We start from the raw sequence: 12,022 nt of genomic DNA, 5'->3' as shown, positions 1-12,022 counted from the left end.
GCTTTTTGTTTCACCCACCAGAACTATCCAAGGCAGGTAGGTATAGGGACTGAAAGACAAGGAAGAGAACCACTGGGAGGGGGGGGGACTGGGGACTAGATTAAAGGTACACAATCAGAGGAATGGCAGGCACGAGGTGAGCACAATGAAGTCTGGCTTTATTCCACTCTGCACGTTCATACTTTGTCCACAATGGAGCCGGTGGTTCCTTGGGTCTACCCCAAGACAGACAAGCCCACTGTCACCCAGACGAAAGGGCGCTGCCCAAGCCTCTTTGCTGCAAACGGTGGAGAGCTGCGGAGGTTCTAAGGCTCATTTTTCCTAGTATTGCCCAGAGGCAGGGCCAACCAAGAGCTCAGTAGCAGGACCCAGGACCCTCGTACACCTGATTAAAAGCCAGCACTAAGTTCTCTCTCCCAGGGGCATCCTTAGAGCCTGCTAAGTGAGTTTGGCTTTAGTTACCCAACCCCATTTGGTCATAACACATAGGATCCAAACTCAGTTCCTGTTTCCAGTCCAGGGTGACCCAACTTCCACAAACACCAGTGGATCAGGAGAGCATAAGGGTGAGCCAGCCCATTTAGAAACAGCACAGGAAGGGCAGGACACGGAGGCCAGGCTCTGGTGTAGAGGCATAGATTTAACTTCCAAACCACAATCCAGCATGACTAGAAGCCAGGGGAAGGTTCCAATAGTCCCAGCTCTCCTGCTGAGGGCTGCCCCCAACCTCAGCTAAAGGGATGAATGTCAGGAGCTGTTGTAGGAAGGGAGGATGAAGGCTGGGCCTGTCCTTACAAGGTCCTGGACAGGTAGAAGAGGTCATGGGGATCCAGGGACTAGGTATAGCCCAGAATCCTATCCCAAGGTACAACCAAGTTCCCAGAAAGTGACAAGCTACCCAGCCACCCCTGCCCCAGGGTAAGAAGTAGATCGGTCAGCTGAGGATTTATTGGCGTAAACGCAACCATATAAAAACATAAGTTATGAAAAACACAGTCATGATGTACCCTCCCATCCCCCAAGCCCAGTCCCTAAGCCCCCTTCGGTAGGAGGCCAGCCTGGCGCCACCTCAGCGCATCCGGTAGTCGGTGGAGCAAGAGAGCTCACATAGCTGGCCCTTGAAGTCCAAGTCGATGGTAAAGTCCAAGTCGCGCTGAAGGGGAAAGGTGAAGACAGGGCTCAGGTGTGGCATTAGGCCAAGGCTGAAGTAGTCCACACCCTGCACCCTGACTCAGTGACCACACTATAGGCCATCTTCACCCCGCCGTTTCCCAGCCAGTTTGGGTGAGTTTCCGCATCAATGGGGTACTACCCAGCACCAGCAAGTACCCCTTTACCAGAGTCCCACTATGGTTCTAGCCCCCTGCAGCTTCCCCAAACCCCTTGCACCCATGCAACAAGGCTGGGCTGGGGAGTATTCTCTGGGGTTTGCCACTTTAACCTGCACAGGGAGAGTCAGGTGACTTCAGTGGCTCCATCCCTGTAGAAGGGCACTGAGCAAGGATCATCATTGACCCCAGTCACCATGCTGGGGCTTCCTAGGGTACCCTACCTCATGCCACCCAAGCTGACACTGCTCAACCCTGCTCAGACCCTTTCTGCACAGCCCACACATCATGCCCACTTCACCAAGCCTCACATTGTTTTTGGCGTTGGGCCTCATGCCAATGGTGCCAAAGATCTCCTCGCCAGTCTTCACTGTTAGGTAATCCTCCATGTAGAACACAGTCTGCTTCCAGTGTGTGTATGGGGACTCAGGACCTGAAAAGTGGGCATGGTCAATACCAGCCTCTGCCTGCGTGTAGCCCATGCTAAACCCTGGGACCGGCCTGTGCCCCACAAGATCACTACCAGCAAGGCTGTGAAGGCTGCTGTCCCTGCATTCTGCCTGTGTTTACAGAGCTACACTAGGATCAAACTCAGTCACTCAATCACTGGCGGCAGAGCCAGGGGGCAAGAGGTTCTCAATGCTCTACTCACCTTGTTCTTCCCAGAACAGGGTGGAGCCAGGGCCAGGGCAGCACAGCATTTTACTATTGAGCCATGCCTAGCCCCTCGCTGGGGGAGCTAGGCAGGCTCTCTAAGGCTGCACCTTCAACTGTCTTTTCTGAGATAGGCTATCACCAACTTGCTCGCCCAGGCTGGTTTAAACCGGACAGCTTTCCGCCCTGTTCCCAAGCAGCTCTGAGACCCTGGCCCAGCCCCACATGGCCCTCACTGGTAGAAAATCCGGTCCTCTTGTGGCATCGGGTGAACTCGATGTTGAAGTAGGCCACCAAGGCATGCACGTAGTCATTCCTCTTCACTTGTAGGCAGAAGGGGGAGGTGAAGGTCAGGTCCTCTACCTTGACTGTATAAATGTCCACCTCCTGCAGAACAAGCAAGCCCAGTGCTCAGAGCCCATTCCCCACCTGAGAACTGCTGCCTGTAAGGTCCCTCCCCGTTATAGCAAACAGCAGTACCCAGCAAACCCCACCCTATTTCTGAAATAAAGCCCACACTGATTCTTAAAAAAAAAATTATTTAGGGTGCTAGAGAGAGGGCTCAGTGGTTAAGAACACTGCTGGCTGCTCACCCAGGACTTGGAAGCAAATACTTGGCAGCTCCCAACTGTCTCTAACTAACTCCAGTTCCAGGTCTGATGTCCTCTTCTAACACCCAGACAACAGGCATACATACTTACCACAGACGAAACAAAACACACATCTTTTCAATCCCAACGCTTGATCCTCAGATCACAGGCATGCAACACAACCACAACCATCAAAAGCGCAGCAAGACACCCACCAGCCGAGCCAGTCTGCAAAGCAGCACCCCACCAGCTGAGTGCATTCTACCTGCTTTGCCCTTCTAGCCTGGACTACATACAACCAGGCATGGTTTGGGCCAAACTGTCTTCCCTAAGCCTCTGACAGATAGTAAGGGATTGGAATCCTTACTGCTGGGAGTTACCTTTATGAGGCAGGCATTAGTGACCAGCTGCTTCGGATCCACCACGTCCACCAAGGGCTCCTTGATGGCCACGTCTTTGATGCAGGACATATCGAAACCATATACATTCTCCCACCCTGGGTACAGATAGGGTCAAATGAGTCGCAGAACCCGGGTCACGCATCCACCACCCACCCTGCCCTACTACCCCCCACAGCCTCAGCTCACAGTGGATCTTGTAGTCTTTGTACTGTCGGTCCTCAATGGCTGTCACATAAAGGGTGGCCCGGTCTGGGAAGATGAGGCCATCAGGTGCCTGAGGAAAGAGCTGGGTGAGAACAAGAGCCGACTGCCACCTGAGCAGGCCCAGCTGCCCTCCCACTATGCTCCCTGGCTGTCACCATCCATTTATGGCTCACCCTCATCTTTGATCTGGTCCCAGGTTGTCCTACAGTCTTTAGGACCCTGCAAACACCCCAGAAGGAAAGCTACCCCCAAACTGTACAGAGTCCTCCTGACCCTCACTGCCCTGTCACCTCCCCACAGCTGCCAAAGACACACTTCTGATACAAGGGCTCTACACTGGCCTTCTTGAGGCCAGCTCCTCTCCCCTCCTCCCCTCAGAAAGCTATGCTCCACCTGAGCAGCTGATGGCTTCTTAACCCGGGGTGCCCACTATATCCCCAGCACACATGCAGCCTTGTGGGGACTCCCCTGCCTCACCAGCCACTTGTCACGGGCATGCAGCACGGTGTTGAGCATGGACTCGTAGAAGAGACAGTAGCCCATCCACTCGCTGATGATGATGTCCACTTTCTCCACGGGCAGCTCCACCTCCTCCACCTTGCCCTTGATGATGGTCACCACTGCAGCCACAGAAATGGGACGGCAGTCAGAGTGAGACTGGCCCACCTGGCTCCAGACACCCCCAGAGAATGTTGGTCAGGCAGCATCTCCACCTCTTTTAACAGGGTCTCGCAGTGCAGTTCTGGCTGGCCTGGAACTTGCTATATAGACCAAGCTGGCCTCAAACCCAGAGACCTGCCTGCCTCAGCCTCCCCAGTGCTAGAACTAAAGGGCTATAAAACTAGACCCAGCTCAGCTGGGCAGTGGTGGTACAGGCCTTTAATCTCAGGAGAGGCAGGCAGATCTCTGAGAGTTCAAGGCCAGCCTGGTCTACAATAAGACAGTTTCCAGGACAGCCAGAGCTACACAGAGAAACTTGGCCTCAAAACAAGCCAAACCCAGCTCAAGCCACAGAGCTGCAGCAGCAGCTTCATGTTGAGAGTGGCTTGCCCAAGAGCAACATTCTGCAGGTCTGGGCTTCCATCACTAGCCGTTCTCAGAGCAGATATATTCTCCCATTCAGTAGATTTAAAGCAGTAAGTAATGGTATGATCACATATTAAAATGAGGGTCAGTGAGATGACTAAATGTTTTAGGGTGCTTGCCACCAATCTGGGGGATCTGAATTCCACCCCTAGGACCCAGAGAATAGAAGGAGAAGAGACTCCCACTAATTGTCTTCTGGCCTTCACATATGTTCTGCGGCACAACCCTCATAAATAAAGTGCTAAGAACAGATAAACCCAACTACACAGCTAGCCAGACCTGATGGCACAGGCCTGAAAGCTCAAGGCCTGCTTAGATTACAGTAAGAGACCCTGAAGGCCGTCAGTCTAGCTCAGCAGGAGGGCCTCTGCTGTCCTAGTACTAAGAGGGAGAGAAAGAGTATAGTGAAGAGCTGCCTCAAGGCAAAGACACAGGCGTGGGTAGGTGCAGCATTTTGGGATCTGGGTGGTCGGTGCCTGCTTTGTACTTTTGTAGCTGGTTGGCAGCGGCACACCACACACCTTTAATCCCAACATGTGGGAGGCAGAAGCAAGCGGGGATCTCTGTATATTCAAGGACAGCTTGATCTACACAGTGAGACCCTGCCTCATTATCAAAACCCGACTGGGTGTGAATTGACACGTGCCAGAGGTTACCATCTAACAGACAGTTTAAACAGATGTGTACATTTGAGTATATGAACAAGGCCTTTAACAGAGGGAGCCAGGTGCCCTACCCTGAGGTGGGAAAATGCACACCGCTGCAAAGCCAACAGTGCAGTGTGAAGGAATTTGTGGACCCGCTGACAGCAGGTGGGGGATGCTCAGGAAGGCACTGTCAGTCATGGTCAGAGCGCACTGCTGGGGCCCTGGTCTGACAGCTGAGGGAAGTAGTAGGGGAGCAGAGTTCCTGTCTTACATGCGGGAAGCCCTAAGTTTAATCCTGAGTATTGCCACCCCCCAAAACAAAAACCCCAAAACCTAAAGCACCAGGGCCAACACCCCGGCACCCGCAGTACCAAACACAAAGGAGCCACTGGCTGCCTACTGAGGCCGCCAAGACACTGGCAGCAGATGCTCCCCATAGATCTTCCCCTTTCTCACCATGGTCTAACTTGTTGGCTTTGACAATCTTCACAGCATAATCAGAGATGCTTGAACATTCGATCTAAGGCAGGAAGAAAGGAGGGTTGAGTTCAGTCCTTGCTCTTCCAGCATCTCCAGGCCCAGTCCAGCCCAAGCCCCAGCAGGCCCTTTCCGAGACTCACCCCAATGACCTTGCGGGCTCCTGCCTTGGCAGCAAACATGCAGAGGATGCCGGTGCCCGAGCCCACGTCCAGCACAACCTTGTCTTTGAAGAGGTGCCGATTGTGAAACATGGAGTTGCGATATGTGAGGGTACGCACCTCATCCTTCAGCATCTCCTGGACGTGAAGACCGAACCAGAATGAGGGACACAGAAGGGCTGGGCGCTGAGCCTCATTCCTCCTCAGAGTCAAGTTTTATCAGTCCCACCCAAGCCCCAGGGATGAATCAGGAGGGCTGAGGCAAGAAGGTCCTGGGTTCAAGGCCAGTCTAGATCACAGAAAGACTCCACCTTAGCTATTTGGGAAATCCAGGCAGGAGGAGCAAAAGTTTAAGGCGGGCTCAGTTAGAAGGGCAGGAGCAGACACAGGTGGCAGCAAGCAGGCTGCATAGCTCGTGCAGCAAGAGGCCAACTCTTGGCGTCACCCCTCAGGCTCCAGCCACCTTGTTTTCTGGCAGGGTACATGGGACCTGGTGGCTGCAGCAGGCCCCACCCCTGGAGCTGGGGTTGTACAAGCACAGGACTATTCTTGTTCTAAAACTACTATGCATACAGAACGTAGAGGTTACTTCCCTACCTAGTCTGAGTTCCAGGGATCAAGTTCAGGCCACGTGCCTGAACCATCTTGTCAGCCCCGTGTCTAGCTTTTTAAGTGGGTTTGGGGATTGAACTCTGCAACTCATGCTTGCATAGCAAGGCCTTTAGAACTGAGGTTCGTCCCCAGACTCCCAAAAGTTTAATTTTGTTTTATGTGTATTTTCCAGTGTTTCGCCCTTACGATGCTGGGGATAGAGGCCAGGGTCCGGCATGCACGAGAAACTGCTCTACCCTTCAGCCACATTTCCAGTGGAACCATTGTTTTCTTGTTTTTTTGAGACAGGGATTCTCTGTAGCTTTGGAGCCTGTCCCGGAACTAGCTCTGTGGACCAGGCTGCCTCTGCCTCCCGAGTGCTGGGATTAAAGGTGTGCACCACCCGGGCCCAGCACGATGAGGATTCTTTACAATGCCATTTCAGTTGCACTGAACTCCATCAAAAGGGTTGTGGAAAAAGCTAGGGTAGCATGAGCTAAGTCCCACCGCTAGTCACCAGAGGGCGCCAAACACCGGCAAGGCCTGACCTCATCTTGAGGTCTGTGGCAGACAGGCGCAGTACTCCCACCCCGCCAGAAGACTGGCAGGCAGAGCCCCAGGCCTAAATAACCTATCTCCAAGGACCAGAAGAAGGGCAACAGTGCCCAGGCTACAGTCACCTTGCATCCAGCCTTGCAGCCCTTAAGGGACATCTTCACTTACCTCATGGATGCCAAAGTGGGCATAGGAGTCAAAGTAGTAGTCTTTGGACGTCATGTCCTCAGCGTTGGGCTTCTCACTGCTTTCTGCTTGACCACAGGAAACCTGAGAGCAGGGGAGTAGCAAAAAAGGTCACAGGTGGGCTCCCCAGAACCTCCTCAACCTGAGGAAGCCCCTCCAGCATCTTTCTTCCCCAAGGGATGTTCCTGCTTCCAGGACCCACCCAGAGCACCATCCAAGGAGCAGCCGCCTCGCCTACCATCTCTCCAGGCTCTATGCCCGTCTCTAGCTCAGCCCACAGCTGGGGAGGGAGGGAAGGGAGGGCAGAGCCAGGGCAGACACATGGAAAGCCAGGGGAGGGGGGCTGGAGATGGAGTTAAGGAAGCAGCCATGGTTCTGGAGAAGCCAGCGGGGCCAGGAAGGGGTCTGTCCTACGTGTTTAGGGGGCACAGCAGAGGAAACTGGTTTGAAGCAAGAGGACTGTTACACCCCCTGGGAGCCAGATGTGTATCGGGTATGCATATGGAAGTGGGCTGGGTGGGGGTCTCACAAAAGGATATTTACTTCTTCAAGAGGCGGCTGGAGGATCATCCCATTAGCCAAGGTGGCTACAAAATTCTAGGAGAGAGTAACAGGGAAAAAGGATTAGCTACTGGGGTGGCTGGGGAGGGCTCTGGGCAGTGAGTGTGTGCAGGTCGGCTTTTCCTGGGCATGGGAGTGCTGTAAGCAGAAGCAAGCAATGAGGCTGCAGTTGGGGAGGGAAGGGCTAGGCGTGGGGAGGAAAGGGAAGAGGGTCTCCTATCCCAGCTGTTGGCTGAAGAGATGGTGGCCCACCCCATGTGGTCCCCCTCTGGTCAGGTGACACGTCCCTATCTAGGCCAAAGGACCCAATAACTGCCAGACACACGGCCCTGCCAGCTGTTTCTCCCCTTCACCACCTAATCCCCCCAGATTAGGTGACATTTCCTGACACACACACCAGGCTCAAGTGCCATGAATAAACTGGAGGGAGGGGGCTGACAGGCAACAGGTGCTGGGCACCTGGCTGCACCCCCACAATCCTGTCTCCTGGCCTTAGAGAAATGTGGCAGACCACCACACCACAGCAGGTAAGTTCACTCCCCTCCAACTCCACCTGGACGAGGAACACAAAGACCAGCCTCTCTATCTATTTTAGCTGCGCCCCTGAAGAGGGTGCCACCCAGGGGTACAACACGTGTTTTGGAAAGGTGGGGTCAACCCCTCCTTTCACAACCCACCTGGGTCCCCACACTGATACAGCGCTCTTTTTTTCTCTGTCCACAAGTGCCAGGCCTACGGTCATTTCAGTGACCCTGTAGGCCAATTGACCTTCCTCTCCAGAGAACTTGAAGAGGTATGGGCCCCATCAGATTATATCCCATCAATGACTGCTATCCAAGCCTTCCCAAGCGGCCATGACCTACCACACTCAAGTTCCCCACGGCCAATGGGGGGCGTTCCAGTGCGGGCCTCTCTTTTACAATCGTCCAGATACCAGCAGGTTAACAACCAACTGAAACCTGAGACTAAGACCTGCCTAACAGGCCTGGTGGTGAAGATCAGTCACCTGAGCTACTCACAAGGCTTAAGAAAATGGAGGTGGCAAGTTCAAGGCCAGCCTGAACTACAGGGTAAGTTCAAGGCCAGCCTGAACTACAGGGTAAGTTCAAGGCCAGAATCACTTTTGCACCAAACTGAGGAAGGCAGCTCAGGAGTGGAACACTCAGCTGTAAGCAAATATCAATCAGGTGCTAAAATTTCATTCCTTTTCTTTTTGAGACAGGGTTTCTCTGTAGCTAAGGCGCCTATCCTGGAACTAGCTCTTGTAGACCAGGCTGGCCTTGAACTCACAGAGATCCTCCTGTCTCTGCCTCCCAAGTGCTGGGATTAAAGGAGTGCGCCACCACCGCCTGGCTCATTTCGTTTTTGGGGGGGAAATTAGGCTAAGGTGGAAATCCTCAAAAAAAAAAAAACCAAAAAACTCTCCCACCCTTTGGATGTCAGGTAGGGGTTAAGGACACTTGGCCAGGGGGCTGGAGAGATGGCTCAGAGGTTAAGAGCACTGACTGCTCTTCCGGAGGTCCTGAGTTCAATTCCCAGCAACCACATGGTGGCTCACAACCATCTGTAATGAGGTCTGGTGCCCTCTTCTGACCTGCAGGCATACATGGAGGCTGAACACTGTGTACATAATAAATAAATAAATCTTTAAAAAAAAAAAAAAAAAAGGACACTTGGCCATCCGAACTCCTTCTCCCCCAAGACCGACCTCTGACCATCCACCCGAGGGCGCTGCCAGGAGGAGGTGGGCTTTGGGCCACGCCCCATGAAGACGACACCCCTCTCACAAGCCCACAATAACCACGAGGGGGTGCCCGGCAACGGATCCTAATCTCATCGGCGGAGATGCCCCACTATCCTCTCAAAGAGAGGTCACAGGGCTCTGCCCATCCCCCCGCAACCGCACAAGGGTAAAGGAAGGCGAGGGGGATGATGCTCTCGGGCCCCACGAGGGTGCACGGACGCCCATAGCCCAGCCTGGGTGAGCGGCCGGCAGGACGCAGGTGGCATCCCCAGGACCCCCTGGGTGCAGCGCAGGTCACCGGGCCGGGGGCGGGGCCTTTGTCCCGCACGTGGAGCCCGCGGGGCCCCTCCAGCGGCACACCCCCCGCCCCACGCTACGCTGCGCGACCACGTGCGGCCTGGCAGGACGCGCCCCCGGCCCGCGGCCACGTGCGAGGGCCCTCGACTGGGCTGCGGGGTCCCAGAACCCCGAAAGCTGGGGTCACCCCCATCACGGTCAAACACATCCCCCGATGCGCCCCTACGCGAGGCCCAGCAGACCCAAGGTCCCGTCTCCACAGTTCAGGCCGTGGGCAACCCGTCGCGCGCCGCCCCCTCACGGGCCTAAAGGGCCCCGCTACTCACCTCCATGATGCAGTTCGCGGCCTCGGCTGCCGCCATCTTCACCCAAGTCCTCCGGCCTCCGAGACCCCCCCCTTTCTTCTCTCTCCCCCCCCCGACCGGGGACCGCCTTTTACCAGAGGGTCCACCGCCCGGCCCCCGAGACCCCGCCATAAGTTTTTATTGGCCAGCAAAGCCATCCATCTGCAACATTCACACTGCAATTGGATGGAAGATCCGTCGATCAAATATCAAGTGCCCGCCCCTCCTAGCGTTCAAAGGACCACCCCCCCTCCAATGGGCTAGGAAGGGAACAACTGTCTGTCCATCTTCACCAACGCGTCTGGTGATTGGGTAAAGTCCAACAAGGTCTTCCCGCCTCCTTCCGGCCAGCTCCGTCTCGAAGCTTCCCGGCGGGCTCCGCGCTAAGCGGATGTCGAGACCAGATGACCCGCCTCTCTCGTTGCTATTGGGTGAGCAAAGGTGACGCTCACGGTTCCTATTCCAGTCCCTTCCGTGACCGGTCAAGAACAACGGGGCTCATTGGCCCACAAGGAAGCAGGCAGCGCCTTGCACAGCAGCGACTGGCTCCTAGGGATGTCAGTCATCACCATTCGGTGGATTCTCCTGCTGGGACGACTCTGGGAGGAACTGGGGCGCGTGGGCGAACTATGGGGAAATCCCGAGTCGCTGGGCTGTAGATGGCGGAGCCTTCTGGTCAAGGGTCCTGAAACCAGCCAAGAGGCGTAGTGAGCGTCCGTGCGATGAGCCAAGTTTTGAAGACCTGTGGTCTCCTAGTCCTCCGCGGGAAACACCCGTCACCCTTTGTCTAGCCAGCTCCTACCCGTCAGTCATGGGCAACTTGGACGCCACCTCCTCCAGGCAGTTTCCCTGGATCCGCAGAAAGTTACTCCTTCTCCGAGGATGGTTGCCAATTGCTGGGTTTGTGCACCTACCTTTTGTCTTACCAGTACTTGGCCCAAGCCCAGGATCCTTTAAATTCCCAAATGAGCCCCTCTGATCCGGGCCTCCTCATGAGGTATGCGTGCACATCTGACCTGATTCTTTTCGACTCCTAACATTTAATTACTCTGTTAAGTGTGCGTGTCCCTGCGTGTGGGCCGAGACGCATGTCTGTGTTATACCCAGATCCGCCAAGTCCCTCAGGACACCGAGTTCTGTATGTAGAAGCAAAGAGCCTTTATTCTACTCGAACTCTGCGTATGTCCAAGGTATTAGAGCCCCGAGCTCAGTTAGAGTTGAGTTTTTATAGTAGCAAAGGTGGGGGTAAGGGATTTCTAAGGTTCAGGACCCCTGATTGGCTGACATTTGTCTAGGTGAATGTCCTGGTGAATGTGTGCTGGCAGGCGATCCTATCTACAGAGGTCGGAGCGTTAGGAATTTCCTTAGGATGATTGGTCTGTTCCTGGGTGATGCCTGGGTGGTCTCAGTTTGAGGTCCTTCCTACAACCAGGTATTGCCCCTCAGGGTAAACTACTGAGACTCAGCTCCTGCCTCTATTAAGCTTGTCACGGCTGGGGGTGATCGTGGTTGGAACGTTAAGAACTTCCTTTGGACAGTCTGTTCCTATTAAGCTTATCAGGGCTGGCTTCTACACTCCGGAGGTCATAAAGCAAACTTTGCAGGAGTCATTTCTTTACACCAGGTAAATGGAAGGACTTGAACTCCAGTCATTAGCAATAAGGTCTTTACCTTTTCACATCTGATTAGACAGTCTACTGTTTAGGCCGCGAGCCTAGAACTTGCAGCGCAGATCAGCCTGCCTGTGTCTCCCAAGTGCTGGGATTTAAGGTGTGGGAAAACCTCTCTCAGCCGCTATGATTTCTTTCTTTTTTTTTTTTTGAGACAGGGTTTCTCTTTTGTAGCCCTGGCTGTCCTGGAACTTAGAGATCTGCCTGCCTCTGCCTCCTGAGTGCTGGGATTAAAGGCGTGCACCACCTTTACCGGGCTCAATGTGATTTCTTGATTGACTCCTACCTACCTGCTACTCTGTCCCAAATATCAATAGCCCCAGGGCCTTTCCTGCCTACAGTTCACAGTTTATAGTCAACCCCAAGGATTCCCCTCCAGCCTTGGTGCTCCAACCTGCTAGCCCCTACAGCTCATCAGCCCTTCTGCTCATGAGCACCCCCAGGACCACCTCGGCTCACTTCAGCGTACCTGGGGCTCCTGCCGCTCTCGGCTTCCATGCCATCTCACATGGCGCCCCCACTTTGG

The 12,022-nt window shown here is 54.5% G+C and overlaps 1 protein-coding gene across 4 annotated transcripts; it reads right to left on the bottom strand.

Annotated features, from left to right (window-relative positions):
• Positions 1-141: 141 nt before the first annotated feature.
• Positions 142-9,939, bottom strand: Prmt1 (protein arginine methyltransferase 1). Of its 4 annotated transcripts, XM_050121515.1 has the most exons (11): positions 9,809-9,898; positions 7,424-7,477; positions 6,863-6,964; positions 5,531-5,686; positions 5,367-5,430; positions 3,655-3,797; positions 3,160-3,247; positions 2,953-3,068; positions 2,219-2,369; positions 1,640-1,761; positions 142-1,153 (listed from the first exon to the last, which is right to left on the bottom strand). In XM_050121515.1, exons 1-11 carry the CDS (start codon positions 9,842-9,844, stop codon positions 1,070-1,072), a joined length of 1,116 nt encoding a protein of 371 aa, XP_049977472.1. In that variant the 5' UTR covers positions 9,845-9,898; the 3' UTR covers positions 142-1,069. The 4 variants fall into 4 exon arrangements, with proteins under 4 accessions (XP_049977472.1, XP_049977473.1, XP_049977475.1 ...); XM_050121516.1 differs by lacking the exon at positions 7,424-7,477 and having other exon boundaries at positions 9,809-9,939; XM_050121518.1 differs by lacking the exons at positions 7,424-7,477; positions 9,809-9,898 and adding an exon at positions 7,119-7,223.
• Positions 9,940-12,022: the final 2,083 nt, after the last annotated feature.

The sequence above is a fragment of the Alexandromys fortis genome, unplaced genomic scaffold (assembly GCF_014885135.2).
Source record: "Alexandromys fortis isolate MF-2015 unplaced genomic scaffold, M_Fortis_MF-2015_v1.1 scaffold_161, whole genome shotgun sequence".
Classification (NCBI taxonomy): Eukaryota; Metazoa; Chordata; class Mammalia; order Rodentia; family Cricetidae; genus Alexandromys; species Alexandromys fortis.
This window is presented reverse-complemented; position numbering and strand designations above follow the sequence as displayed.

Coding starts and splice junctions, on each gene's coding strand:
- Prmt1 (XM_050121515.1), bottom strand. CDS start 9,844: ATGGCGGCAGCCGAGGCCGCGAACTGCATCATGGAG. Junction 3,248..3,654: donor ATGCCCGTGACAAGTGGCTG/GTGAGGCAGGGG, acceptor CTCTTTCCTCAG/GCACCTGATGGCCTCATCTT. Junction 3,069..3,159: donor CAAAGACTACAAGATCCACT/GTGAGCTGAGGC, acceptor ATCTGTACCCAG/GGTGGGAGAATGTATATGGT.